Source organism: Lissotriton vulgaris, chromosome 1_1 (genome assembly GCF_964263255.1).
Source record: "Lissotriton vulgaris chromosome 1_1, aLisVul1.2, whole genome shotgun sequence".
Classification (NCBI taxonomy): Eukaryota; Metazoa; Chordata; class Amphibia; order Caudata; family Salamandridae; genus Lissotriton; species Lissotriton vulgaris.
Window position 1 is genome coordinate 400,497,514 of NC_141685.1, and position 27,305 is coordinate 400,524,818.

Genomic DNA, 27,305 nt, shown 5'->3' on the forward strand with positions numbered 1-27,305 from the left:
TCCCACAATGTCTATTCCGACCCTCTCAAATGGGGTCGTGACTACGGGAAAGGGTTGCAGGGGGGCCTTTAATTTGCGGCCGCTCTTCCCACTGGCTTGGCACGTGGGGCAAGATCGGCAATGCTGGTGCACATCGTTTCTCATTTTTGGCCAGAAGAAGTGGGTCACTAGGCGGCTGTAGGTTTTATCTTGTCCCAGGTGCCCTGCCAGGGGGACATCGTGGGCCAGATTTAGCAGGAAGTCTCTAAAGCGGAGTGGCACCACTAGTACTCGGTTGGCCCCCAGCTCGGCGATTCGTTGCTCGCTGTACAGTAGGTCATTGTCCCAGTAGACCCAATGAGTTCCGGAGGTATCCCCTGCGCTTTGGGCGAGCGCTTGTTGTCGGAGTCCCTCAAGGGAGGGACAGGTCTTCTGCTCCTGACGAAATTGTTCTTGTGTGGGCCCCCCTTCTTGAGCCCACTGGTCGAGATTAGCAAGGTCGGAAGGTTGAGCAGGTTCGAGGGGGATGCCCTGGTCGGGGGTCTCGGCGGGGGCGACCGGAGGCGGAGGCGCCGGCCATTCTGGTTCTTCCGGGTGATGGTTGGCACGGGCGGCCATAGACCGGGTGGTGACGCACGCCCAGTCTGGGACGCCCAACATCCCCAAGTGTTCTTTTCGCTCCACGGCTGCCCACGGGGAGCTTTCCAGGTCATTTCCGAGGAGGCAGTCCACGGGGGCGTCGTCTCGGACCGTTACTTTCAACATGCCGGAGACCCCTCCCCACTCAAAGGGGACGCAGGCCATCCGACACAGACTCTCCGAGTTGTCGGCTGATCGTACAGGGCAGAGAATGTTCGGTAGATATTGTTCTGGGGTCACCAGATGACAGCGGACGGCTGTCACACTGGCCCCGGTGTCTCGAAGGGCTTCGGCCCGTTGTCCATTGATGCTCACCCATTGGCTGTACTTCTGGGTGTTAGCGGGTAGGGGGACCCGCGGGACCATGTCTCTTCCCCCTAAGCACGCGAGAGTCATGGCGGCTGGCTCCCACCCTTGATACTCTTGCTCGTCTGTTTCTGGTTCCTCGGAGATCTGTTCTTCCCCTAGTGCCGCGGCGGCCACCTGGCGGGGTCTTGGGCTCGGATACTGCGGGCAGCTTGGGTCATTTGCATAGTGGCCTACTCGTTGGCATCGGTGACATGTAACATTGGCTCTGTATCCCGGTCGCGCCGGGGTGCTGCCCCGGTTGGCCGGGGGGGTGGTGCTGGTAGTGGGGGCGGCCGGAGTGTTGTCTCTTCCTCGTCCTTGGCCCCCTCCTCCTCCTCTGGATCGGTGGTGACCATTGTTGTTCCTGTTCTGCTCGTAGGACCCATTCCGGCCCACTCGGGTGATCTCCCACCGGTCAGCTTCGGCTGCGAGCTGCCGGGGATCGGTTAACTTGCTGTCGAGGAGGTGTTGGCGTAGTTCAATGAAGCAGTTGTTGGACAGATGCTCCCATACCATCAGATTGAACAACTGCTCGTAGGTCGTGACGTTGTTCCCTCTGATCCAGCCTTCGAAGGCTCGGCTGAAGTACGTTACATAGTCCACCCAAGTTGTACCTGGAATGCGTGTGCAGTCTCGGAACCTCTGACGGTACATCTCGGGCGTGAGGCCATAGCGAGTGAGGAGGGCCGCTTTCATATGGTCGTAGGAGGTCATCTGGTGGTCTGGGAGCTGTAACAGAGTATCGCGGCCCTCATTGAGGAATTTGCCCCATAGGCCGGCTCCCCAGTCGGCTCTATCGATCCGGTGCGCAGTCATCGCGATTTCATATGCCTTAAACCATTGCTGGATGTCGTCTTCTCGAAAATATTCTCGGACCACATCCTTGGGGATGTGCACTTTTTTGTCCGTGGTCCCGGGGGTGGACGGTCTGTCGGGCACCCCTAATTCTTTATTCTGTTTGCGCAGGTTGATCTCGGCTAGGTTCCGCTCGTGCTCGTACGTTAGTCTTTTTTCCTCGAGCTCCCTTTGCCTCTGTTTCTCCTCTCTTTCTTCTCGGAGGCGAAGGTGCTCTAAGTTTATTTTTTGCTCGGCCAATTTGAGTTCTATGTCCATCTTGAGTCGGGCCATTTCAAGTTCGTGTAGTCGGGCTTTTTCTCTTTCTTGGATCTCGTCTTGCGAGAGACCCGTTCTTTGCTCTTCAGGGGCCGTGTTGGTCTTTTTCGCGGTGCTTTGCTCCGGGGCTTCGACATCCCCGGTCTCTGCCCAAGATTCTAGGGCATGCTTAAAATCGTCCTTGGTACTTAGTCCGGTGGTAGCGATACCTAGTTCGATGCAGAACTGTTTTAGTTCACGATGGCTGTATTCCTCTAGCTTTTCCATTTGGAACTTCTCAGTTGATCCGCTCTCTTCAGTCGACATTGTTGTTCGTTGTGGGGTGAGCTACTCTCTGTACGTTATGCGGTGATTCGGATCGCGCCGCTGGCCACCAATGTTAGACGGACCGGGAGGGTCGGCCGAGATTACGGGGAGAGGTCTCCAGGGAGAGCCGTCTCCAACGACTGTACAGATAAGTAACTTCCCCCCCACAGACGGACACCACACAAGATTGAAGGTTAACGAGACTTTATATGCACTTCTTAGGTTACGTTGATATAATACAAGGAGGTCTGGACTCAGGGGTCCCCTCGGTTCTGATCTCTAGTTGAGGAAAAGGGTAGCGGGACAGTCTTAGTTACCAATGAGTTCAATAGCTCTCAATCCTCGAGCTCGGCGTGGTTGCTGATCGGGCCGTGGAGGAGCCAAGCAGGTCCCGAGATGGATGAAGGGTGGTCGGCGGGCCGTGGAGAAGCCAAGCAGGTCCCGATATGGATGAAGGATGGTCGACGGGCCGTGGAGAAGCCAAGCAGGTCCCGATGCAGATGACAGTTACAACGGCCCGCGGCCTCGCCAGCAGATCCGGACGACGGTGAAGGATGAAGGTTACGACGGCTGTGGCAGCGCCAACAGGCAGGATGATGGTGCACAGGACAGAGCTACGGCAGCGCCAGTAGTTCGTCCAGGATGAGTTCTTCTTTCGTCTCTCGACTCCAAGATACAACTGCCTTCCTGTTCTGGAGCTGCCCCAGTTATAGGGCTGGCGTGCTTTGATGTCCGGACCCTCGCACTTGGAGGTCGGGAGGTCCGGGATGAGGGAGTCCAGACACCCAGCAGGGGGGTGGAGCCAGCGCCCAGGGAGGCGATGGGCGAGCGGCACTGGCCGGGGGAGAACCATCGACACCTCTTTCTCCCATTGACTGGCCAAGTAGCTCGCTCGCCTCCTGGGTGGAGGGTGGTGCCGGAATGTCTGAGGCCGGGCTAGGCCCAGGGTTGAGGTCGATCGGGGGCCAGGCGGCCTCGTGGCGAAATGTCCAAGATGGCGGCCCGGGCTGGGCGCGTGGGTCGGCCGTGGATCGGACCCACGAGGTTATCATGCTCGAGGGCAGGTGTCCCTGAGGGGACGTAGGACGTGCAATGGTGGTGTGTGGTGCTTGTATGACTGGCTCGGGCTTGGTCGAGCCGGGGGAGAGCGGCCCGTCATGTGGCCTGTCCAACACCCACACACACACAGCCCCACACACACACAGCCCCACACACACACAGCCCCACACACACACAGCCCCACACACACACAGCCCCACACACACACAGCCCCACACACACACCGCCCCACACACACACAGCCCCACACACACACAGCCCCACACACACACACACACACACAGCCCCACACACACACACACACACACACACAGCCCCACACACACACACACACAGCCCCACACACACACACACATAGCCCCCCACACACACACACAGACACACACAGCCCCACACACACACAGCCCCACACACACACAGCCCCACACACACACAGCCCCACACACACACACACACACACAGCCCCACACACACACACACACACACAGCCCCACACACACACACACACAGCCCCACACACACACACACATAGCCCCCCACACACACACACAGACACACACAGCCCCACACACACACAGCCCCACACACACACAGCCCCACACACACACAGCCCCACACACACACAGCCCCACACACACACAGCCCCACACACACAGCCCCACACACACACACTTACAGCCCCACACACACACTTACAGCCCCACACACACACAGCCCCCCCCACACACACACAGCCCCCCACACACACACACAGCCCCACACACACAGCCCCACACACACACGCACAGCCCCACACACACGCACAGCCCCACACACACAGCCCCACACACACGCACAGCCCCACACATACACAGCCCCACACATACACAGCCCCACACATACACAGCCCCACACACACACAGCCCCACACAGCCCCCCACACACACACAGCCCCACACACACACACAGCCCCACACACACACACAGCCCCACACACCCCCACCCCCCCACACACACACAGCCCCACACACACACACAGCCCCACACACACACACACTGAGCCCCCCCACACACACACAGCCCCACACACACACACAGCCCCGCCCCCCACACACACACAGCCCCACACCCACACACACACAGCCCCCCACACACACACACAGCCCCCCACACACACACACAGCCCCACACACACACACAGCCCCACACACACACATAGCCCCCCACACACACACACAGACACACACAGCCCCACACACACACAGCCCCACACACACACAGCCCCACACACACACAGCCCCACACACACATAGCCCCACACACACAGCCCCCCCCACACACACACACACAGCCCCCCACACACACACACAGCCCCCCACACACACACACAGCCCCACACACACACACACAGCCCCCCCCACACACACACAGCCCCCCACACACACACACAGCCCCAAACACACACAGCCCCACACACACACAGCCCCACACACACACAGCCCCACACACACACAGCCCCCCACACACACAGCCCCACACACACACAGCCCCACACACACACAGCCCCACACACACACAGCCCCACACACACACAGCCCCCCACACACACAGCCCCACACACACAGCCCCACACACACAGCCCCACACACACAGCCCCACACACACAGCCCCACACACACAGCCCCACACACACAGCCCCACACACACAGCCCCACACACACAGCCCCACACACACACACACAGCCCCACACACACACACACAGCCCCACACACACACACAGCCCCACACACACACACAGCCCCACACACACACACAGCCCCACACACACACACAGCCCCACACACACACACAGCCCCACACACACACAGCCCCACACACACAGCCCCCCACACACACAGCCCCCCACACACACACACAGCCCCCCACACACACACACACACACACAGCCCCACACACACACACAGCCCCACACACACACACAGCCCCACACACACACACAGCCCCACACACACACACAGCCCCACACACACACACCCCCACACACACACACACACAGCCCCACACACACACACACACAGCCCCACACACACACACACACAGCCCCACACACACCCCCCCACACACACACACTGAGCCCCCCCACACACACAGCCCCACACACACACACAGTCCCCCCCCACACACACAGCCCCCCCACACACAGCCCCACACACACACACACAGCCCCACACCCACACCCACACACACACACACAGCCCCACCCACACACACACAGCCCCACCCACACACACACAGCCCCACACACACACACACACACAGCCCCACACACACACACACACACACACAGCCCCACACACACACACACAGCCCCACACACACACACACAGCCCCACACACACACACACACACAGCCCCACACACACAGCCCCACACACACACAGCCCCACACACACACAGCCCCACACACACACAGCCCCACACACACACAGCCCCACACACACACACACAGCCCCACACACACACACACAGCCCCTCACACACAGCCCCACACACACACAGCCCCACACACACACAGCCCCACACACACACAGCCCCACACACACACACAGCCCCACACACACACACAGCCCCACACACACACACAGCCCCACACACACACACACAGCCCCACACACACACACACACAGCCCCACACACACACACAGCCCCACACACACACACAGCCCCACACACACACACAGCCCCACACACACACATCCCCACACACACACACACACACAGCCCCACACACACACACACAGCCCCACACACACACACCCAGCCCCCCCTCACACACACAGAGCTCCACACACACAGAGCCCCCCCCACACACACACACAGAGCCACACACACACACACAGCCACACACACAGCCACACACAGAGCCACACACACACACACAGAGCCACACACACACAGAGCCACACACACAGACACACACAGAGCCACACACAGACACACACACACACACACACACACAGAGCCACACACAGAGCCACACACACACACACACACAGAGCCACACACAGAGCCACACACACAGACACACACAGAGCCACACACACACACACACACACACACACACACACAGAGCCACACACACAGACACACACAGAGCCACACACACACACTCAGAGCCCCCCACACACAGAGCCCCACACACACAGAGCCCCCCACACACAGACACACACACACAGACACACACACACACACAGAGCCACACACACAGAGCCACACACACAGAGCCACACACACAGAGCCACACACAGAGCCACACACACAGACACACACACAGAGCCACACACACAGACACACACACACACACAGAGCCACAGACACACACACACACACAGAGCCACACACACACACACAGAGCCACAGACACACACACACACACACACACACACAGAGCCACAGACACACACACACACACACACACACACACACACACACACACACACACACAGAGACACACACACACACACACACACACACAGAGACACACACACACACACACACACACACACACAGAGACACACACACACACAGACACAGAGACACACACACACACAGACACACACACACACACACACACAGACACACACACACACACACACACGGAACAGAGTCCAGAGAAAACTATCACAACGAGGGAACAGAGTCCAGAAAAAACGATCACAACGAGGGAACAGAGTCCAGAAAAAACGATCACAACGAGGGAACAGAGTCCAGAAAAAACGATCACAACGAGGGAACAGGGGGCTGGAAAGCAAGCACAACGAGGGAACAGGGGGCAGAAAAGAAAGCACAACGAGGGAACAGGGGGCAGAGTCACAACGAGGGAACAGAGGGCAGAAAAACAAGCACAACGAGGGAACAGGGTGCAGAAAAGCAAGCACTCTACAAGGGGGCACGGGGTGGAGGGAAAGCTTTCCTGCGTCGTCCAAGCTACAGGCGGCGACCAGGAGAGACTCAGCGCTGGCTAGGGCCCTGCAGGGCAGGGCAGAAAAGCAAGCACAACGAGGGAACAGGGGGCAGGAAAGCAAGTACAACGAGGGAACAAGGGGCAGGAAATTAAGCGCAACGAGGGAACAGGGAGCAGGAAAGCAAGCACAACGAGGGAACAGTGGGCAGAAAAGCAAGCACAACGAGGGAACAGGGTGCAGAAAAGCAAGCACTCTACAAGGGGGCACGGGGTGGAGGGAAAGCTTTCCTGCGTCGTCCAAGCTACAGGCGGCGACCAGGAGAGACTCAGCGCTGGCTAGGGCCCTGCAGGGCAGGGCAGAAAAGCAAGCACAACGAGGGAACAGGGGGCAGGAAAGCAAGTACAACGAGGGAACAAGGGGCAGGAAATTAAGCGCAACGAGGGAACAGGGAGCAGGAAAGCAAGCACAACGAGGGAACAGTGGGCAGAAAAGCAAGCACAACGAGGGAACAGGGGGCAGGTAAGCAAGCACAACGAGGGAAGGAACAGGGGCAGGTAAGCAAGCACAATGAGGGAACAGGGGGCAGAATCACAACGAGGGAACAGAGGCAAGAAAAGCAAGCACAACGAGGGAACAGGGGGAAGGAAAGCAAGCACAACGAGGGAACAGGGGGTAGGAAAGCAAGCACAAGGAGAGAACAGGGGGCAGGAAAGCAAGCACAACGAGGGAAGGCAAAGTGGACTGACGAAGGGCCGGCGGGAGGGCAAAGTGCACGGACGGAGGGCGGGCGGGAGGGCAAAGTGCACGGACGAAGGGCGGGCGGGAGGGCAAAGTGCACGGCGAAGGGCGGGAGGGCAAAGTGCACGGACGAAGGGCGGGCGGGAGGACAAAGAGGACAGGCGGGAAGGAAAAAGCACAGGCAAAGGGCTGGCAAGGAGATCGGGCAGGTGGGCAAAGCGCATGGGAGAAGGGTAAGCAGGTAGCAGGGGAGAGTGGGGGCTTTCCACCCTAAATCCTGTGGTGCTCCAAATGAGGGTAAGCAGGACAGGGCGGACAAAGCGCACCGGCTTAGGGCTGGTGAAGGGTAAAGCACCCGGATGTGGGGCAGGCAAAGCGCACGGGCATAGAGAAGGCAGGAGGATATAGAGCCCGGGCGGGCGGGAGGGCAAAGCACACGGGCAAAGGGAAGGCGGGAGGGCAAAGAGCACAGGCGTAGGGCGGACAGGGGGGCAAAGCACACGGGCATAGGCAGGGTGGTAGGGCAAAGCACAAGGAAGAAGGGCGGCCGGGAGGGCAAAGCGCAAGGAAGAAGGGCGGGCGGGAGGGCAAAGCACACGGAAGAACAGTGGGTGGGAGGGAAAAGAGCACAGACGGAGGGCAGGCAAGAGCGCAAAGCGCACGGACGAAGGGCAGGCAGGAGGGCATAGGGCACAGACAAAGGGCAGGTGGGAGAGCAAAGCTCCCGGGCTTAGGGCAGAGCGCACAGCAGAAGAGCGGCGGGAGGGCAGAGCTCACTGAAGAAGGGCAAGCGGGAGGGCAAAGCACACAGAAGAGCAGGCGGGAGGGCAAACCACACGGAGGGCAGGCGGGGGGCAAAGCACACAGAAGAAGGGCAGGCGGGAGGGCAAAGCGCACAGAAGAAGGGCAGGCGGGAGGGCAAAGCGCACAGAAGAAGGGCAGGCGGGAGGGCAAAGCACACGGAAGAAGGGCGGCGGGAGGGCAAACCACACGGAAGAAGGGCGGGCGTGAGGGCGACCTACTCACTCAGGGAATTTGCAAACGTGAAACCTAGTCATTCTAGCAAGGGAAACTTTTTCTACTTTAGAAGATAAAGACAAACAACCTAGTTACTCACCCAGCGTGCTTTCTGCAACGCCCTGTTCCAGTGCTCCGGACAGCTGCGGCTGGTTCTCTAGTACAGCTTTGCTGCAGTCGCTACACATCTCCAACACCTCCCCAAAGAGGCGCTTGTTGTAGCAGCGCACCCAGGGGTCTCGCTCAGCAGCTGTCTCCGCTTCCTCTCCCTGAGGTGCAGCCATACCGCCCACTGGCATCCCCTGGACAGGGCCGGGGCTTGCCGCCATTTTCTTCTTTCAAAAACAGTTCCACCAAACCGGAAGCTCTGTGCAGTGCGCGCGCATCACGTGCCCCACTCTACAAGTGGGAAACGTTCTTTCGGGTGACAAAAGTCTTGTACATTTGTTGTTGTAGTCTTGCTGAGCACCAGAGGAAAGCGGCGGATTTAGAAAATATTTAACGATTGGATTACATCATTAGTGTAGTTTTCTTTTTCTTTGCAACACACTCGCGAAGATTGCTGTTTGAATGGGAAATATGTTTGAGGTTATTGTAAACATAACAGCGCAAGGGGGAAAGGACCACCATGATTCTCCGAGGCCAAGCAGAAATGCAGCAGAGAAATCACCGTCATTTTCGGGATTGGGGGGGGGCGTGTTTTTCGTTTTCTCCTTTTCCCATTGGCTGGAATGTAAAATTCCAGCCAATGGGAAGAGGAGAAAAAGAAAAGATAAAGTAAAAAACAAACCTCCTAATCCCAAAAAGACTGGGCTTAAACGGACAGACACCCCTCTCCTCCAATGGCTGGCCTCCATTTAGGAAGCCAGCCAATGGAAAAGAGGGGCGGGTTCAAGCCCCCTTCTCTAAGACATAAGATCCCGCCAGCGAGACTGCGCACACACACACACACAGAGCCACACACACACAGAGCCACACACACAGACACACACAGAGCCACACACAGACACACACACACACACACAGAGCCACACACAGAGCCACACACACAGACACACACAGAGCCACACACACACACACACACACACACAGAGCCACACACACAGACACACACAGAGCCACACACACACACTCAGAGCCCCCCACACACAGAGCCCCACACACACAGAGCCCCACACACACACACACACACAGAGCCCCACACACACACACACAGACACACACACACACACAGAGCCACACACACAGAGCCACACACACAGAGCCACACACACACACACACACACAGAGCCACACACACAGACACACACACACACACACACTGTTAGACGGACCGGGAGGGTCGGCCGAGATTACGGGGAGAGGTCTCCAGGGAGAGCCGTCTCCAACGACTGTACAGACAAGTAACTTCCCCCCCCACAGACGGACACCACACAAGATTGAAGGTTAACGAGACTTTATATGCACTTCTTAGGTTACGTTGATATAATACAAGGAGGTCTGGACTCAGGGGTCCCCTCGGTTCTGATCTCTGGTTGAGGAAAAGGGTAGCGGGACAGTCTTAGTTACCAATGAGTTCAATAGCTCTCAATCCTCGAGCTCGGCGTGGTTGCTGATCGGGCCGTGGAGGAGCCAAGCAGGTCCCGAGATGGATGAAGGGTGGTCGGCGGGCCGTGGAGAAGCCAAGCAGGTCCCGATATGGATGAAGGATGGTCGACGGGCCGTGGAGAAGCCAAGCAGGTCCCGATGCAGATGACAGTTACAACGGTCCGCGGCCTCGCCAGCAGATCCGGACGACGGTGAAGGATGAAGGTTACGACGGCTGTGGCAGCGCCAACAGGCAGGATGATGGTGCACAGGACAGAGCTACGGCAGCGCCAGTAGTCCGTCCAGGATGAGTTCTTCTTTCGTCTCTCGACTCCAAGATACAACTGCCTTCCTGTTCTGGAGCTGCCCCAGTTATAGGGCTGGCGTGCTTTGATGTCCGGACCCTCGCACTTGGAGGTCGGGAGGTCCGGGATGAGGGAGTCCAGACACCCAGCAGGGGGGTGGAGCCAGCGCCCGGGGAGGCGATGGGCGAGCGGCACTGGCCGGGGGAGAACCATCGACACCTCTTTCTCCCATTGACTGGCCAAGTAGCTCGCTCGCCTCCTGGGTGGAGGGTGGTGCCGGAATGTCTGAGGCCGGGCTAGGCCCAGGGTTGAGGTCGATCGGGGGCCAGGCGGCCTCGTGGCGAAGTGTCCAAGATGGCGGCCCGGGCTGGGCGCGTGGGTCGGCCGTGGATCGGACCCACGAGGTTATCATGCTCGAGGGCAGGTGTCCCTGAGGGGACGTAGGACGTGCAATGGTGGTGTGTGGTGCTTGTATGACTGGCTCGGGCTTGGTCGAGCCGGGGGAGAGCGGCCCGTCATGTGGCCTGTCCAACATGCGTCCCCCCCAGCTGAAGGCGGGGAGAGTTACCCATCCTCTTGGGGACTCTCTTCGTCGAGGCGGAAAAACCGGGACAGGCCATCCGCGTTGGCGTGGTCAGACCCAGGCCGGTGTTCAACGGTAAAGTCCATACCTTGCAAGGAGATGGACCAGCGTAGCAGTTTTGGGTTTTCCCCCCGCATATGCATCAACCACTGCAGGGGTCGGTGGTCAGTCTGCACCCGGAAGTGGGTGCCAAAAAGGTAGGGTCGGAGCTTCTTGAGGGCCCATACCACAGCGAAGGCTTCCCTCTCTATGGTGCTCCAGCGTTGCTCCCGTGGTAGGAGTCTCCGGCTGATGAAGGCCACCGGTTGATCAAGGCCTTCGGTGTTCACCTGGGACAGGACCGCCCCAATGCCCTGGTCGGAGGCATCCGTCTGGACGACGAACTCCCGGCTGTAGTCTGGGGCCTGGAGTACAGGAGCGGAACACATGGCGGCCTTTAGCTGTTCGAAGGCCGCTTGACACCCTGGGGTCCAGTTCACCTTCTTGGGCTGATTTTTCGACGTGAGTTCGGTGAGAGGCCCCACGATGGTACCATAGTCTTTCACGAACCTTCGGTAGTAGCCCGTGAGGCCCAGGAAGGCTCGCACCTCAGTTTGAGTGTTAGGGGGTTGCCAGTTCTGGATGGCGGCAATTTTCAGTTGAAGAGGGGCCACTAGACCGCTTCCCACTTGGTGTCCGAGGTAGGTCACTGACCCTTGTCCAATTTGACATTTGCTGGCCTTGATCGTGAGGCCAGCTCGCTGAAGGGCTTGCAACACTGCTTGGAGGTGGTGGAGGTGCTCGGTCCAGTGGTGGCTGTACACAGCGATGTCGTCCAGGTAGGCGGCGCTGAACTCTTCGAGCCCCGCCAGGACCTGATTGACGAGCCGTTGGAACGTCGCTGGGGCATTTTTCATGCCGAAGGGCATGACCGTGAAGTGATAGTGGCCATCGGGGGTGGAGAAGGCAGAACGTTCTTGTGCTCGGGGTGTGAGGCCGATCTGCCAATATCCTGCCGTTAGATCGAAGATGCTGAGGTAGCGGGCAGCGCCCATTCGGTCGACCAGTTCATCTGCCCGGGGGATGGGGTGTGCGTCCGTTCTGGTGACTTCATTCAGGCCCCGGTAGTCGACACAGAACCGGAGTTCGGGTGTGGTTCCGGGGGCGGCTGCTTTGGGGACCAGTACGACCGGGCTGGCCCATGGACTGTCGGAGGGCTCGATGACCCCGAGCGTGAGCATCTTAGTTACTTCCGCCTGGATGCAGGCCCGTACCCGATCAGGTACGCGGTAGGCCCGGTGGCGGATAGGAGGGCTGTCTCCGGTGTCCACATCGTGCACACACCAGGAAGTGACACCTGGGGTGAGGGAGAACAGGCTGGCAAACCGTGATAGGAGGGCTTGGCACTCTTGGCGTTGTTCCTGGGAGAGGGTCTCCGAGAGTCGGACCCCATCCACGGAGCCGTCTTGCTCCTGGGTCCGCAAGAGGTCAGGGAGAGGCTCGGAGTCGTCCTCAACCCCGTTGTCTGTGGCCATCAAGAGGCTGAGTTCTGTTCGTGCAAAGTGGGGTTTCAGTCTGTTGGTGTGGAGGACTCGGAGCGGATTCCGGGCGGACTCCATATCGATCAGATAGGTGGCGGGTCCCTTGCGCTCGATTACTTTGAAGGGTCCCGTCCATTTGTCTTGGAGAGCGCACGGTTCTGTGGGGGACATTACCCAGACCTGTTGCCCCGGCTCGAATTCAATAGATGAGGCGTTCTGGTCATACCATCTCTTCATGTCCTCTTGACTGGCCTCTAGGTTGGCTTTCGCTAGGTCTCTGAACCGCTGGGACTGGTTGCGGAGGGTGAGGAGGTACCGGAAGACATCTGGAGGACTCTTGGCCGGAGGCAACTCCCAGCCTTCTTTGATCAGGCTGAGTGGCCCCCGTACTGGGTGCCCATAGAGCAGCTCGAATGGGCTGAAGCCTAGGGACTTCTGTGGGACCTCCCGGTAGGCGAAGAGGAGGCACGGCAGCAGCACGTCCCACTGGCGACGGAGGGGTTCTTCCAATCCCCCGATCATCCCTTTTAGAGTGCGATTGAACCGCTCAACAAGTCCGTTTCCTTGGGGGTGATAGGGGGTCGTGAAGCGGTAGGTGACCCCACACTGTTGCCAGAGGGACTTCATGTATTTGGAAATAAAGTTCGTGCCTCTGTCACTGACGACTTCTCGGGGGAACCCCACACGGGAGAAGATCCCCATCAGGGCCCTGCCGACCACTGGGGCTGTGACGGTCCGGAGAGGAATAGCCTCAGGGTAGCGGGTGGCGTGGTCCACTAGTACTAGGATGAAGCGATGGCCTTGTCTTGTACGTGGGTCTAGGGGTCCCACAATGTCTATTCCGACCCTCTCAAATGGGGTCGTGACTACGGGAAAGGGTTGCAGGGGGGCCTTTAATTTGCGGCCGCTCTTCCCACTGGCTTGGCACGTGGGGCAAGATCGGCAATGCTGGTGCACATCGTTTCTCATTTTTGGCCAGAAGAAGTGGGTCACTAGGCGGCTGTAGGTTTTATCTTGTCCCAGGTGCCCTGCCAGGGGGACATCGTGGGCCAGATTTAGCAGGAAGTCTCTAAAGCGGAGTGGCACCACTAGTACTCGGTTGGCCCCCAGCTCGGCGATTCGTTGCTCGCTGTACAGTAGGTCATTGTCCCAGTAGACCCAATGAGTTCCGGAGGTATCCCCTGCGCTTTGGGCGAGCGCTTGTTGTCGGAGTCCCTCAAGGGAGGGACAGGTCTTCTGCTCCTGACGAAATTGTTCTTGTGTGGGCCCCCCTTCTTGAGCCCACTGGTCGAGATTAGCAAGGTCGGAAGGTTGAGCAGGTTCGAGGGGGATGCCCTGGTCGGGGGTCTCGGCGGGGGCGACCGGAGGCGGAGGCGCCGGCCATTCTGGTTCTTCCGGGTGATGGTTGGCACGGGCGGCCATAGACCGGGTGGTGACGCACGCCCAGTCTGGGACGCCCAACATCCCCAAGTGTTCTTTTCGCTCCACGGCTGCCCACGGGGAGCTTTCCAGGTCATTTCCGAGGAGGCAGTCCACGGGGGCGTCGTCTCGGACCGTTACTTTCAACATGCCGGAGACCCCTCCCCACTCAAAGGGGACGCAGGCCATCCGACACAGACTCTCCGAGTTGTCGGCTGATCGTACAGGGCAGAGAATGTTCGGTAGATATTGTTCTGGGGTCACCAGATGACAGCGGACGGCTGTCACACTGGCCCCGGTGTCTCGAAGGGCTTCGGCCCGTTGTCCATTGATGCTCACCCATTGGCTGTACTTCTGGGTGTTAGCGGGTAGGGGGACCCGCGGGACCATGTCTCTTCCCCCTAAGCACGCGAGAGTCATGGCGGCTGGCTCCCACCCTTGATACTCTTGCTCGTCTGTTTCTGGTTCCTCGGAGATCTGTTCTTCCCCTAGTGCCGCGGCGGCCACCTGGCGGGGTCTTGGGCTCGGATACTGCGGGCAGCTTGGGTCATTTGCATAGTGGCCTACTCGTTGGCATCGGTGACATGTAACATTGGCTCTGTATCCCGGTCGCGCCGGGGTGCTGCCCCGGTTGGCCGGGGGGGTGGTGCTGGTAGTGGGGGCGGCCGGAGTGTTGTCTCTTCCTCGTCCTTGGCCCCCTCCTCCTCCTCTGGATCGGTGGTGACCATTGTTGTTCCTGTTCTGCTCGTAGGACCCATTCCGGCCCACTCGGGTGATCTCCCACCGGTCAGCTTCGGCTGCGAGCTGCCGGGGATCGGTTAACTTGCTGTCGAGGAGGTGTTGGCGTAGTTCAATGAAGCAGTTGTTGGACAGATGCTCCCATACCATCAGATTGAACAACTGCTCGTAGGTCGTGACGTTGTTCCCTCTGATCCAGCCTTCGAAGGCTCGGCTGAAGTACGTTACATAGTCCACCCAAGTTGTACCTGGAATGCGTGTGCAGTCTCGGAACCTCTGACGGTACATCTCGGGCGTGAGGCCATAGCGAGTGAGGAGGGCCGCTTTCATATGGTCGTAGGAGGTCATCTGGTGGTCTGGGAGCTGTAACAGAGTATCGCGGCCCTCATTGAGGAATTTGCCCCATAGGCCGGCTCCCCAGTCGGCTCTATCGATCCGGTGCGCAGTCATCGCGATTTCATATGCCTTAAACCATTGCTGGATGTCGTCTTCTCGAAAATATTCTCGGACCACATCCTTGGGGATGTGCACTTTTTTGTCCGTGGTCCCGGGGGTGGACGGTCTGTCGGGCACCCCTAATTCTTTATTCTGTTTGCGCAGGTTGATCTCGGCTAGGTTCCGCTCGTGCTCGTACGTTAGTCTTTTTTCCTCGAGCTCCCTTTGCCTCTGTTTCTCCTCTCTTTCTTCTCGGAGGCGAAGGTGCTCTAAGTTTATTTTTTGCTCGGCCAATTTGAGTTCTATGTCCATCTTGAGTCGGGCCATTTCAAGTTCGTGTAGTCGGGCTTTTTCTCTTTCTTGGATCTCGTCTTGCGAGAGACCCGTTCTTTGCTCTTCAGGGGCCGTGTTGGTCTTTTTCGCGGTGCTTTGCTCCGGGGCTTCGACATCCCCGGTCTCTGCCCAAGATTCTAGGGCATGCTTAAAATCGTCCTTGGTACTTAGTCCGGTGGTAGCGATACCTAGTTCGATGCAGAACTGCTTTAGTTCACGATGGCTGTATTCCTCTAGCTTTTCCATTTGGAACTTCTCAGTTGATCCGCTCTCTTTAGTCGACATTGTTGTTCGTTGTGGGGTGAGCTACTCTCTGTACGTTATGCGGTGATTCGGATCGCGCCGCTGGCCACCAATGTTAGACGGACCGGGAGGGTCGGCCGAGATTACGGGGAGAGGTCTCCAGGGAGAGCCGTCTCCAACGACTGTACAGACAAGTAACTTCCCCCCCCACAGACGGACACCACACAAGATTGAAGGTTAACGAGACTTTATATGCACTTCTTAGGTTACGTTGATATAATACAAGGAGGTCTGGACTCAGGGGTCCCCTCGGTTCTGATCTCTGGTTGAGGAAAAGGGTAGCGGGACAGTCTTAGTTACCAATGAGTTCAATAGCTCTCAATCCTCGAGCTCGGCGTGGTTGCTGATCGGGCCGTGGAGGAGCCAAGCAGGTCCCGAGATGGATGAAGGGTGGTCGGCGGGCCGTGGAGAAGCCAAGCAGGTCCCGATATGGATGAAGGATGGTCGACGGGCCGTGGAGAAGCCAAGCAGGTCCCGATGCAGATGACAGTTACAACGGTCCGCGGCCTCGCCAGCAGATCCGGACGACGGTGAAGGATGAAGGTTACGACGGCTGTGGCAGCGCCAACAGGCAGGATGATGGTGCACAGGACAGAGCTACGGCAGCGCCAGTAGTCCGTCCAGGATGAGTTCTTCTTTCGTCTCTCGACTCCAAGATACAACTGCCTTCCTGTTCTGGAGCTGCCCCAGTTATAGGGCTGGCGTGCTTTGATGTCCGGACCCTCGCACTTGGAGGTCGGGAGGTCCGGGATGAGGGAGTCCAGACACCCAGCAGGGGGGTGGAGCCAGCGCCCGGGGAGGCGATGGGCGAGCGGCACTGGCCGGGGGAGAACCATCGACACCTCTTTCTCCCATTGACTGGCCAAGTAGCTCGCTCGCCTCCTGGGTGGAGGGTGGTGCCGGAATGTCTGAGGCCGGGCTAGGCCCAGGGTTGAGGTCGATCGGGGGCCAGGCGGCCTCGTGGCGAAGTGTCCAAGATGGCGGCCCGGGCTGGGCGCGTGGGTCGGCCGTGGATCGGACCCACGAGGTTATCATGCTCGAGGGCAGGTGTCCCTGAGGGGACGTAGGACGTGCAATGGTGGTGTGTGGTGCTTGTATGACTGGCTCGGGCTTGGTCGAGCCGGGGGAGAGCGGCCCGTCATGTGGCCTGTCCAACACACACAGAGCCACAGACACACACACACACACAGAGCCACACACACACACACACAGAGCCACACACACACACACACACAGAGCCACAGACACACACACACACACACACACACACAGAGCCACAGACACACACACACACACACACACACACACACACACACACACACACACACAGAGACACACACACACACACACACACACACACACACACACACACACAGAGACACACACACACACACACACACACACAGAGACACACACACACACAGACACACACACACACACACAGACACACACACACACACACACACACGGAACAGAGTCCAGAGAAAACTATCACAACGAGGGAACAGAGTCCAGAAAAAACGATCACAACGAGGGAACAGAGTCCAGAAAAAACGATCACAACGAGGGAACAGAGTCCAGAAAAAACGATCACAACGAGGGAACAGGGGGCTGGAAAGCAAGCACAACGAGGGAACAGGGGGCAGAAAAGAAAGCACAACGAGGGAACAGGGGGCAGAGTCACAACGAGGGAACAGAGGGCAGAAAAACAAGCACAACGAGGGAACAGGGTGCAGAAAAGCAAGCACTCTACAAGGGGGCACGGGGTGGAGGGAAAGCTTTCCTGCGTCGTCCAAGACATAAGATCCCGCCAGCGAGACTGCGCAAGCGCAGCCTACGCAGGCCGAGACCTAAAAAAAAACTGAGGTCAGCGTGCTGCGTGTTTCCTATATAGGCAAAGTCCAAGTCCCTTTTGGTGCAGATAATGCAGAAGCGAACACCACCTACCGGTGTGCAGAGGAACTGCTTGAAAAGTTTCCAGATGCAGTCTGACGCTTGGAGAACAGTTTAAGATATGGAATCTGCAGCTAGAAGTCTCTATCAGCTATAGTAGGCACAGAGAGTTCAATGAGCACAGATAATTCAGAATTGAAGCAATTTATATATTGGAAATTAATCATCCATAGAATTTGAGATGGATACTACAACTCTATATTCCCACAAATGTAAAAGAAAATAAACCAACTGACATTATTAAAGAGAATTTATTGTAAACAAAAACAAACAAAAAATCTGCCAAGCACTGTCCCAGTACACATTAACTACATTTCAGGAACTAAGTAGTACTTATCTACCATAGAAAGAAGAGAAAGATGTTGGATAGATAGTCTGTTAAAGGGTTGACCTTTACTCTAATTTTAAGTGTCAGTAGTACATAAATATCGACATCTAAACACAAATACGAGTTACAGACATTTACAAAGAATACATAGATATCTCAGCATGAAACAGGATGCCAGACTATCAAATGCATTTTCATGCCTTAACTCTTTAATGTATCAAACGTAAAAAGAGTGTCTGATTCAACAATTTGAGGCAATTGAACTGTCCTAAAAATATCCATCAATCTATTTTGCAGATAAAGCAAGCAGGCTGTGTAGTACCCATTTCAAATATGATCTGAAATATTACACAAGAAGCTAGTGCAATAAGCCTGAGAATGTTCTTGTTGGATGTATAGCCAATTAGCTATCTGCTTTGGTACAATTAAAACATAGAATTTTGAAACTGATGGCAACTGAAGAATTCATTAAAAAAAAAAAAATCATGTGCAAGTATATCGCCAAGGCTTGTAAAGTGCACTATTACATCTGTGAATTTAAACCTTTGAGAGTAGTTTGGGGAATGCCACTAAAAATTGTATGTTCAAATTGTGCAGCCCTGTAGAACTAAGACTGTATTATTATCCCCAATTATAGACCTTACATATGTAAATGTTCTCACTCTTTTCAGTACTACCATGACTCCTAGCGCTCATGTCTTAAAAATGTTAAATTCTTGTATTTTCATCTACGTAAGATACTTGTATTAAATGCATAATAGATCAATTCACAAAATATACAATTAACCCTGATGCTCGACTAAAAGCACAGAATAGGTCAATAGAAAATAACCTGTTTTGATGTGGTAAATGTGATTATGTATTGTGAACTGCCCAACTATGAAGGATCCCTTCTAGAAAAGCGATCAGAAATTAAAACAGAAAAAAATTAACCTCCTGGTTACAAATAATGTGAAACGTATTCCAGAATGTCTGAAACATTAAGTAGGTTAACTCTAAGGTGATTGTAATTTCTCACTTGGCACACGTAGATGAGGAGACTTATTTTTCCAACATTGACTGTTTCTTACAGGAGGGAAGCCCTTTACTCCCAAAGGCCAAATAACTGTTCGTTGCAATGTAAGCAATAGTTTCTTTATCTACTAAAGATTTCAAAAGAAACTGAAATTAACTCCCCCGCCATTCTCAAAACAAAGTTTTGGGGCCAGTAGAGCTGCAGCTCATGATACCACTTCAAGGACACCCCTAGGCTCAAATATCACATCATACAATTTCAAAAGTTCCTCAAGCTCCTTCCATTGGGTCACAAAGAACCTCATCACGTGTACAAGAATTGAAGAACTTCATGCTTGGTAACACATGTCAACCCTATTCAGCTTCCTAGCGCATTCAGTTTGCTATTAAAATTTGGAACACACGCAAATAGTGATTTAAATTAAATGCATTAGGAAAAAGAATGAAATAAAAGAAGATATTCTAGTTAAGTTAACACATAACTCTGTTGTACATGTGAACCCTTAAACAGTTTTTCTAATTCACTCCAGTATACAGGTTCAAAAATTATTGTCTTAAAAAACAGAAAGACTTGCAGGTGTCCTGTTTCCATTGGGAACATAAGTATATAAGTAATTATATAATATAAGCATCCTTAAAAAAGAGTGTAGGTGTGCTCCGATGGCTCTGTTAGTAGTACAAATCAACAAAATGCAGCTTAAGACATTTTAAAGCATTTCTCCTTACCAACTATAAAGAAAAAAAATCACTGGTGTGTTATCTTGTTCCAAAAGATTCTGAAGATTTATTTAATTTCCACCCCTAAATCCTCTCTGAACATTGCTAGAGATTAAGGAAACAGTCCAGCAAAAATCAACTTTGAGGTTTATTCATGTCTCAACTTGTCAAATGCTCTTTAAATTGCTGAGTGAGCTAGGTCAACCTTTGTAGGTAAAGGCCCTGCTTCTTCATTTTCTTCATCATTGCTTCGAACAAGAACAAGGGATGAGGGTGGATACAAGTTCAGCTTGTGTTCATTCATGTATTCTTGGTCTCCAAAGATACTCAGCTTCTGTAAGAATGAATGGGCGATTTTAACGTATGCAACATTTTTAAACAGTTTTACCAGTACCACTGCAATTTCATTGTGCAAGCACAGTATTTGATTTTTCTTTTTATTAGCCACCCCAAGTCCACATCAATGTTTAATTTGTCTGGAGTAATCACACCTGCAGTAAATAACTGGAAATTGAAAGCGTCATAGGGGTGTATGTAAAATTAAAATTTTGACTCCCAACCATGTTAAGCCTTTACGGAGCATGGGTCTGATTTTCAAAGATAGAGTATAAAGTCCTGGGAAAAAAAATTCAAACCAAAAAATTCAAACCAAATATTGAAAAGGGTGAACTCTTGCTTTATTTTAATTTAGCAGAACCCTTTCCGCCCCACCATCGCAGATCATCTTGCCATCCACAGAAAAGGTAGGCAGCAGAGGAGTTACGAATGATTAAGAAATAGATGAAAGTAACCAAGATATAGAAAAAGAAAGTAAGAGGCACTATTCATTCTGCAACATCCATTGAAATAACTCCTCATACACAGCTTAGTAAAACGTGTGAGAAAGATTTTAATGCATGAAAAGAGTATTGCTGTTTGTGTTCATATGATAACTCACTCAATTTGTAGCAGTAGGAATATGCTACTTACCAGTATGCACCTGTTCTTGGCATGTAGGGCTGCTGACATTCATATCTGTGCATAGATCGCTGCCTAGTGTTGGGTCCGGATGATTGCACTTTGTTGTCCTGGAAGAGTCTTCGAAGTATCACGAGATAGGTGACTCCTACCCTGGACTACAGTGCGCATGGGCATCTTCTCCATCCTCAGATTGTCTTTCGTCATTGTGGCAGAGATGGAGATAGTAAAGTAAGAGATGGCCATGCCAGAGATAATGCTGCAGCTGCGACAGGCACCGGGGAGGAGGGCAGGCGATATAAACGTCAGCAGCCCTACATGCCAAGAACAGATGCATACTGGTAAGTAGCATATCCCGTTCGAGGCATGTGGGCTGCTGAATTCATATCTGTGCATAGACTGTATAGCAGTATCTCCTCTAGCGGTGGCTACCTCTGCCAGCTGCAGCGGTTTGAAAAAGAGTTTTGAGGACAGCCTGGCCTACAGCAGCTTGCTGTTTTGCTTGCACGTCTACTCAGTAGTGTTTTGTGAAGTGTGTATGGTGGTCCCTGTGGCTGCCTTACAGATGTCTTCAAGAGGAATATTTCCTAGGAAAGCCATGGATGCCCCCATTTTCCTTGTAGAGTGTGCTCCTGGGGGGACGGTTAAAGTGCGTTTTGCCTTTTGATAACATATTTGAATGCATTCAACTATCCATCTGGCTATTCCGGACTTTGAAATAGGATTTCCTTTGTGTTGTGGTGCAAAAGCAACAAATAGTTGTTTTGTTTTCCAAAATGATTTAGTCCTGTCCACATAATAAAGTAGAGCTCTTTTTACATCTAATGTGTGTAGGGCTCTTTCAGCTGACTGTGGGTTTTGAAAGGAAACAGGCAGTTCTATTGATTCATTGATATGGAAATTGGATACAACCTTAGGCATGAACTTAGGGTTGGTTCTAAGAACCACCCTGTTGGCATGTACCTGCATGAAAGGTTCTTGAATTGTTTGTGCTTGTAATTCACTCACTCTTCTGAGTGAGGTAATGGCAACCAAGAATGCAACCTTCCACGTTAAGAAATGTAGTTTGGATGAGTGTAGAGGTTCGAAAGGAGGGCCCATAAGTCTGGTCAGTACTATATTTAGATTACAGACTGGGGAAGGGGGGTGTCTTGGAGGGATCACCCTTTTTTAAACCCTCAATGAAGGCTTGGATTGCTGGTACCCTAAACAGTGAAAGATGTTGCCTGTTTTGAAGGTATGCTGCTATAGCAGCGAGGTGTAGTCGTATAGAAGAGTATGCTAAGTCACATCTTTGTAGATGCAACAGGTAACATATAATGTTTTGTATGGAAGCGTCTAAAGGGTTGATTTGGTTATTGTTGCAGTAAATAACAAATCTCTTCTATTTAGCTGCATAGCACGCTCGTGTGGTTGGTCGTCTTGCCTCCCTAATGATGTTCATGCAATCTGGGGGCAAGTTAAGGTATCCAAACTCTAAGACCTCAGGAGCCAGATCGCTAGGTTCATCTGATTGCGATCTGGGTGTCTGATTTCTCCATGGTTCTGAGTTAGACGATGGGATGCAAGGCACAGTCTTTGATGAGGAACTACTGAAAGTTCTAGGAACGTGGTTTACCACGGTTGTCTCGCCCATATGGGAGCAACTAGGATCAGCGTGAGTGAGTGTTGCCGCAGTTTGCATGCCACCAGCGGAATTAGCGGTGCTGGGGGAAAAGCGTACGCAAATCTGCCGGACCAGTTCATCCATATCGCATTGCCCCGCGACTACGGATGTGGGAATCTGGCGGCAAAGTACTGGCATTTGGAGTTTTCTTTTGTGGCAAACAGGTCTATTTCTGGGTGACCCCACTCTCTGAAGAATGGCTGGAGAACTTGGGGGTGAATCTCCCATTCGTGTAGTTGTTGGCTGTGCCTGCTGAGCAGGTCGGCAATCTGATTGTCCTTCCCTGGATGGTGTTCTGCTAGCAGAAAAATGTTTTTTGGTATCGCCCACTTCCATATGCTTTGTGCCAGATGGGACAGCTGTGGAGAGTGCGTTCCTCCATGTTTCTGGATATAGTACAATGTAGTCATGTTGTCCGTCCGGATCAACTGTGTCTTGTTGTACAAGTATTTTTGAAATGCTTTTAGGGCTAGAAATATCGCTAGAAATTATAGTTGGTTGATATGCAGCTTTTTCTGTTTGGTTGTCCAGAGTCCTTGTACTGCGTATTGAAGGAGATGGGCTCCCCAGCCTGTCAGAGATGCGTCCGCTGTTAGTTCTAGTTGTGGAACCGGCTCTTGGAACAGTCGCCCCTTGGAAAGGTTGTGTGGGTTCCACCACTGCAGAGAGTTGTGAGCGCAACGGTCTACCAACACTAGGTCTTTTAGTTGTCCTAGGCATTCCTGTAATGGGCGCATTTGAAGTCTGGCATGGGGGACAATGAATATCCAGGAGGCCATCATGCCTATGAGCTGCATAAAGACTCGAGCTGGCAGAGAGTGCTGTGGCAGGAATTTGCGAATGAGTATCTGCATACTGGCTATCCTTACTGAGTTTGGATATGCCTTCGCCACTGAGGTGTTTATAGTGGCTCCCAGGTATTGCTGTACATGGGATGGTTGCAGATGCGATTTTGTGTAGTTGCTTGAAAAAAAAGTCTCAAACTGAATTGTTTGAGACGTGTGTGCTGCACACTCTTAGTACGATTTTGCTTGTATTAGCCAATCGTCCAGGTAAGGGTACGCATGGACGTGTTGCCTCCTGAGATGTGCGGCCACTGTCGCTAAGCATTTTGTAAACACTCTTGGAGCCGTGGTAACCCCGAAGGGCAAAACCTTGAATTGGTAATCTTGACCTTCTATTGTGAACCTGAGGTATTTTCTGTGGGCTGGATGGATGGGTATTGTAACCGGGAAGGGTGGCCCCGCCCCCTGTGACCCGGAGTGAGCCCGTAATTTGTGACCCCCCCCCTCTTGTTTCCACAGGTATCCGAGGCCCCGACATGGAACCGATTCGAGGAGAAGTATAGCTGCGACGAGGAGGATATGGAACACGGACCCTTTAACTGGCCAGGAGGGAGTAACGAGGAGGAGGAGACTGCACTCGCCATAAAGGACGCCCATCTGCTGGACCAGGTGTGTCTTTACACTGGAGGAGCGGTCAGAGAGGATTGGAGTGGAGGAGAGGCGTGGAGCAGAGGAGAAGCATGGAGCAGAGGAGAAGCGTGTAGCAGAGGAGAGGACGGCGGCGTGTCCAGGAACAAGAGTGTGGAAGTCGGGGAGAAGATGGAGCGAGTCGAGGGGAAAGCAACATCGGAGGCGAGAGCAGGAGCGGAGGCTGGAGTACCATCGGTCGGGGGAGCAGCTGCGGAGAAAGGTGTAACAACGGGTGTGAGACTTGCAGAGGAGGAGAAGTCGGGAGAATCACCTTCTGAGGGGAAGACGCTGGGAAGCAGACGCATTGGGTTCCTACGGAGACCAGCTGGATCTACAGAGCCAGGAGGCCAACGGACCCACGCATCGCCAGCCACTCCCCTGGAGGGGCGTGGCTAACAGAGGTGCGTAACCGGGTAGCAGGGTGGGTGCGGTACAAGAGAAGGGGAGTCCCCTAACCCTAGAGTAAACCCCTGATACACGACCCTCACTGTCCTAGTACCCTCCCGAGCACTGTGTGAACCCTCACCCCCTGACCTAACACTTACTGTGGTTTTGTCACCTGTACTGATACTACCTCGGTTTTGTCATCCCCTTCGGTGGAGCCTGGGCCAAGACGGATACCGAGGAGAGAGGAAGGCGGAGCCCAACCCGGCGTAGAGAGGAGGGAGTGATAAGCAAGAGTCGGCGTGAAAGAAGCCGGTCACCTCGACGACTCCATATCAGGAAAACTTGTACTGACAGATTGTTCAGCTCAATAAAACCCAGTTTGAATCCTACTAAGACTCGCCTCCTGCCCTTTCCCATCCAGCCGGTGACAGTGGTGGAGAATGCGGGCACACCCTCTGTCTGCTTAACAAAGATGGAAGAAATCCTGCAGAGACTGGCGAAGGGACAGGAACGGCTGGAATGGGTGATGGAGAAACAGATTCAGTCGGCAGATGCCGATAGGGAAATCATGAAGGCAGCCGTAACTGCACATGCCCTGGATCAGGTTATAACTACCGTAGCCCTGACGTCAGGAGCAGTGCCCCACAGCATTGGCGGGGTCTCCCTTCAAAAATATATTCCAGGGGAGGACCCCGACTCGTTCCTCCTAAATTTTGAAAGAGCTGCAAGGGCGTGTGGGTGGCCTGTGGCCAAGTGGCCCTTCTTTCTGGCCCCCTTGTTGGTAGGGGAAGCCCAGGCAGCATACCAGGTGGCTAATCCAACTGGGGACACCACCTATGCCGATATCAAACAAATTATACTTGATCATCTGGGACTGGATACAGAGGCGTATCGGATCCGGTTTAGGAAGGAGAGGGGTGTCCCCGGAGAAACACCCAAAACATTGTTAGTCCGTCTGAAGATGGCGGCCGACAAGTCGCTGACCCCTTCTGTTTGCTCTAAGGAAGAGATAATGGACAGGGTGTATTTAGAGCAGCTCTTGGAGGCCCTTCCCTACGCCACGCAGAGGTGGCTAAGACAACACCATAACCTCACTACCGTCCAAGCCGTGGAGATGGCCACCACCTTTACGAGGGCCCAACCAAGACCCTCCTTGGGATGGGAGCCTGAGAAACCAAAAACCATTGTGAAAACGGAGAAGAAACCAGTAAGATTTCCAGAGACCGCGAAACCCAAACCATGGAGACCCGAACCACCGATGCACAGCGGCCCCCAGTGCTTTGACTGTGGTGCTTGGGGACACATCGCCAGGATGTGTCCCAGGAGGAAAACAAGCGAAGAACTAATGGAGGTTGTATACCTCCCTCGAACCGTGCTGTACTCGGCAGAGATGGGACACGCCTTCAGAGTGAGTGTGAGGGTAAATGGGACCCCCATACAAGCATTGTTAGATTCAGGGTGCCGCCAGTCGGTGGTGCAGCCTCAACATGTGAAAGCCACTCAACTACTCCCCGATGACCAAGTCTACATACGGTGTGTTCATGGGGATGTACGGCCCTATCCGGTAGAGCTCCTCCCCATACACCCTGCGGTAGGTAGGCCCCAGAACATTAAGGTAGGGGTTTTATCAACTCTCCCGGAAGATCTCATCATAGGGACAGACAACCCGACCTTCCTGGAGATGTTCCATAAAAGCTTGGGTCCCCCAGAGGGGAAACGCCCGGATACTCACTGTAAATCCGCACTGGTGACCCAGGAGCCATGGATCTTGGACCGCAGCTTCCGCTTCTCCCAGACCAATGATGCGTCGCTCTTCAACGCCTGGGACAGCGCTCAGAGGACACAAGGACAGATCCCCCCCCCCGTCTATCCTCGTTTTTTTCATAAAAATGATCTCCTATACCGCCAGGGGGCTAAAGACGAGCCAGAGCAACTACTCGCATGCACATCTGGTTGCTGGCCACACCGGTGCGGAGAAAACCACCCAGAACATCCTCCGCCATTTCTACTGGCCCGGTATATATAAAGACACCATGGAATACTGCCAGAAGTGTGAAACATGCCAGAAAAGGAATATGACCAGACCCCCAGCCGTACCACTACAACCGCTACCCATTATTGGAGTACCCTTCGAACAAGTGGGAATGGATATCATAGGGCCAATTCCGAAGACCCGGAGAGGACACCAATATGTGTTAGTGATGGTGGACTACGCCACTAGGTTCCCCGAGGCCTTTTCCTTATCCTCAACCACCACCAGACAAGTAGCCGATAAAATGCTGGAACTGTTTTCACGGGTGGGGTTCCCCAAAGAAATCCTTACAGATCGGGGGACCCCGTTCGTGTCCAAATTGATGAAGGAGGTCTGTCAACTGCTCAATATCCACCAAATACGAACCGCGGTATACCATCCTCAGACCGACGTTCTCGTAGAGAGATAC

At 54.2% G+C, this 27,305-nt stretch overlaps 1 protein-coding gene across 1 annotated transcript in view; it reads right to left on the reverse strand.

Annotated features, from left to right (window-relative positions):
* Positions 1–18,552: 18,552 nt before the first annotated feature.
* Positions 18,553–27,305, reverse strand: part of TMEM59 (transmembrane protein 59) — a 144,951-nt gene continuing 136,198 nt past the window's right edge. Inside the window, exon 8 of the mRNA XM_086952517.1 lies at positions 18,553–20,713. Coding sequence (XP_086808643.1) covers positions 20,558–20,713 — 156 coding nt within the window. The 3' untranslated portion in view covers positions 18,553–20,557. The remainder of the gene's footprint in view (positions 20,714–27,305) is intronic.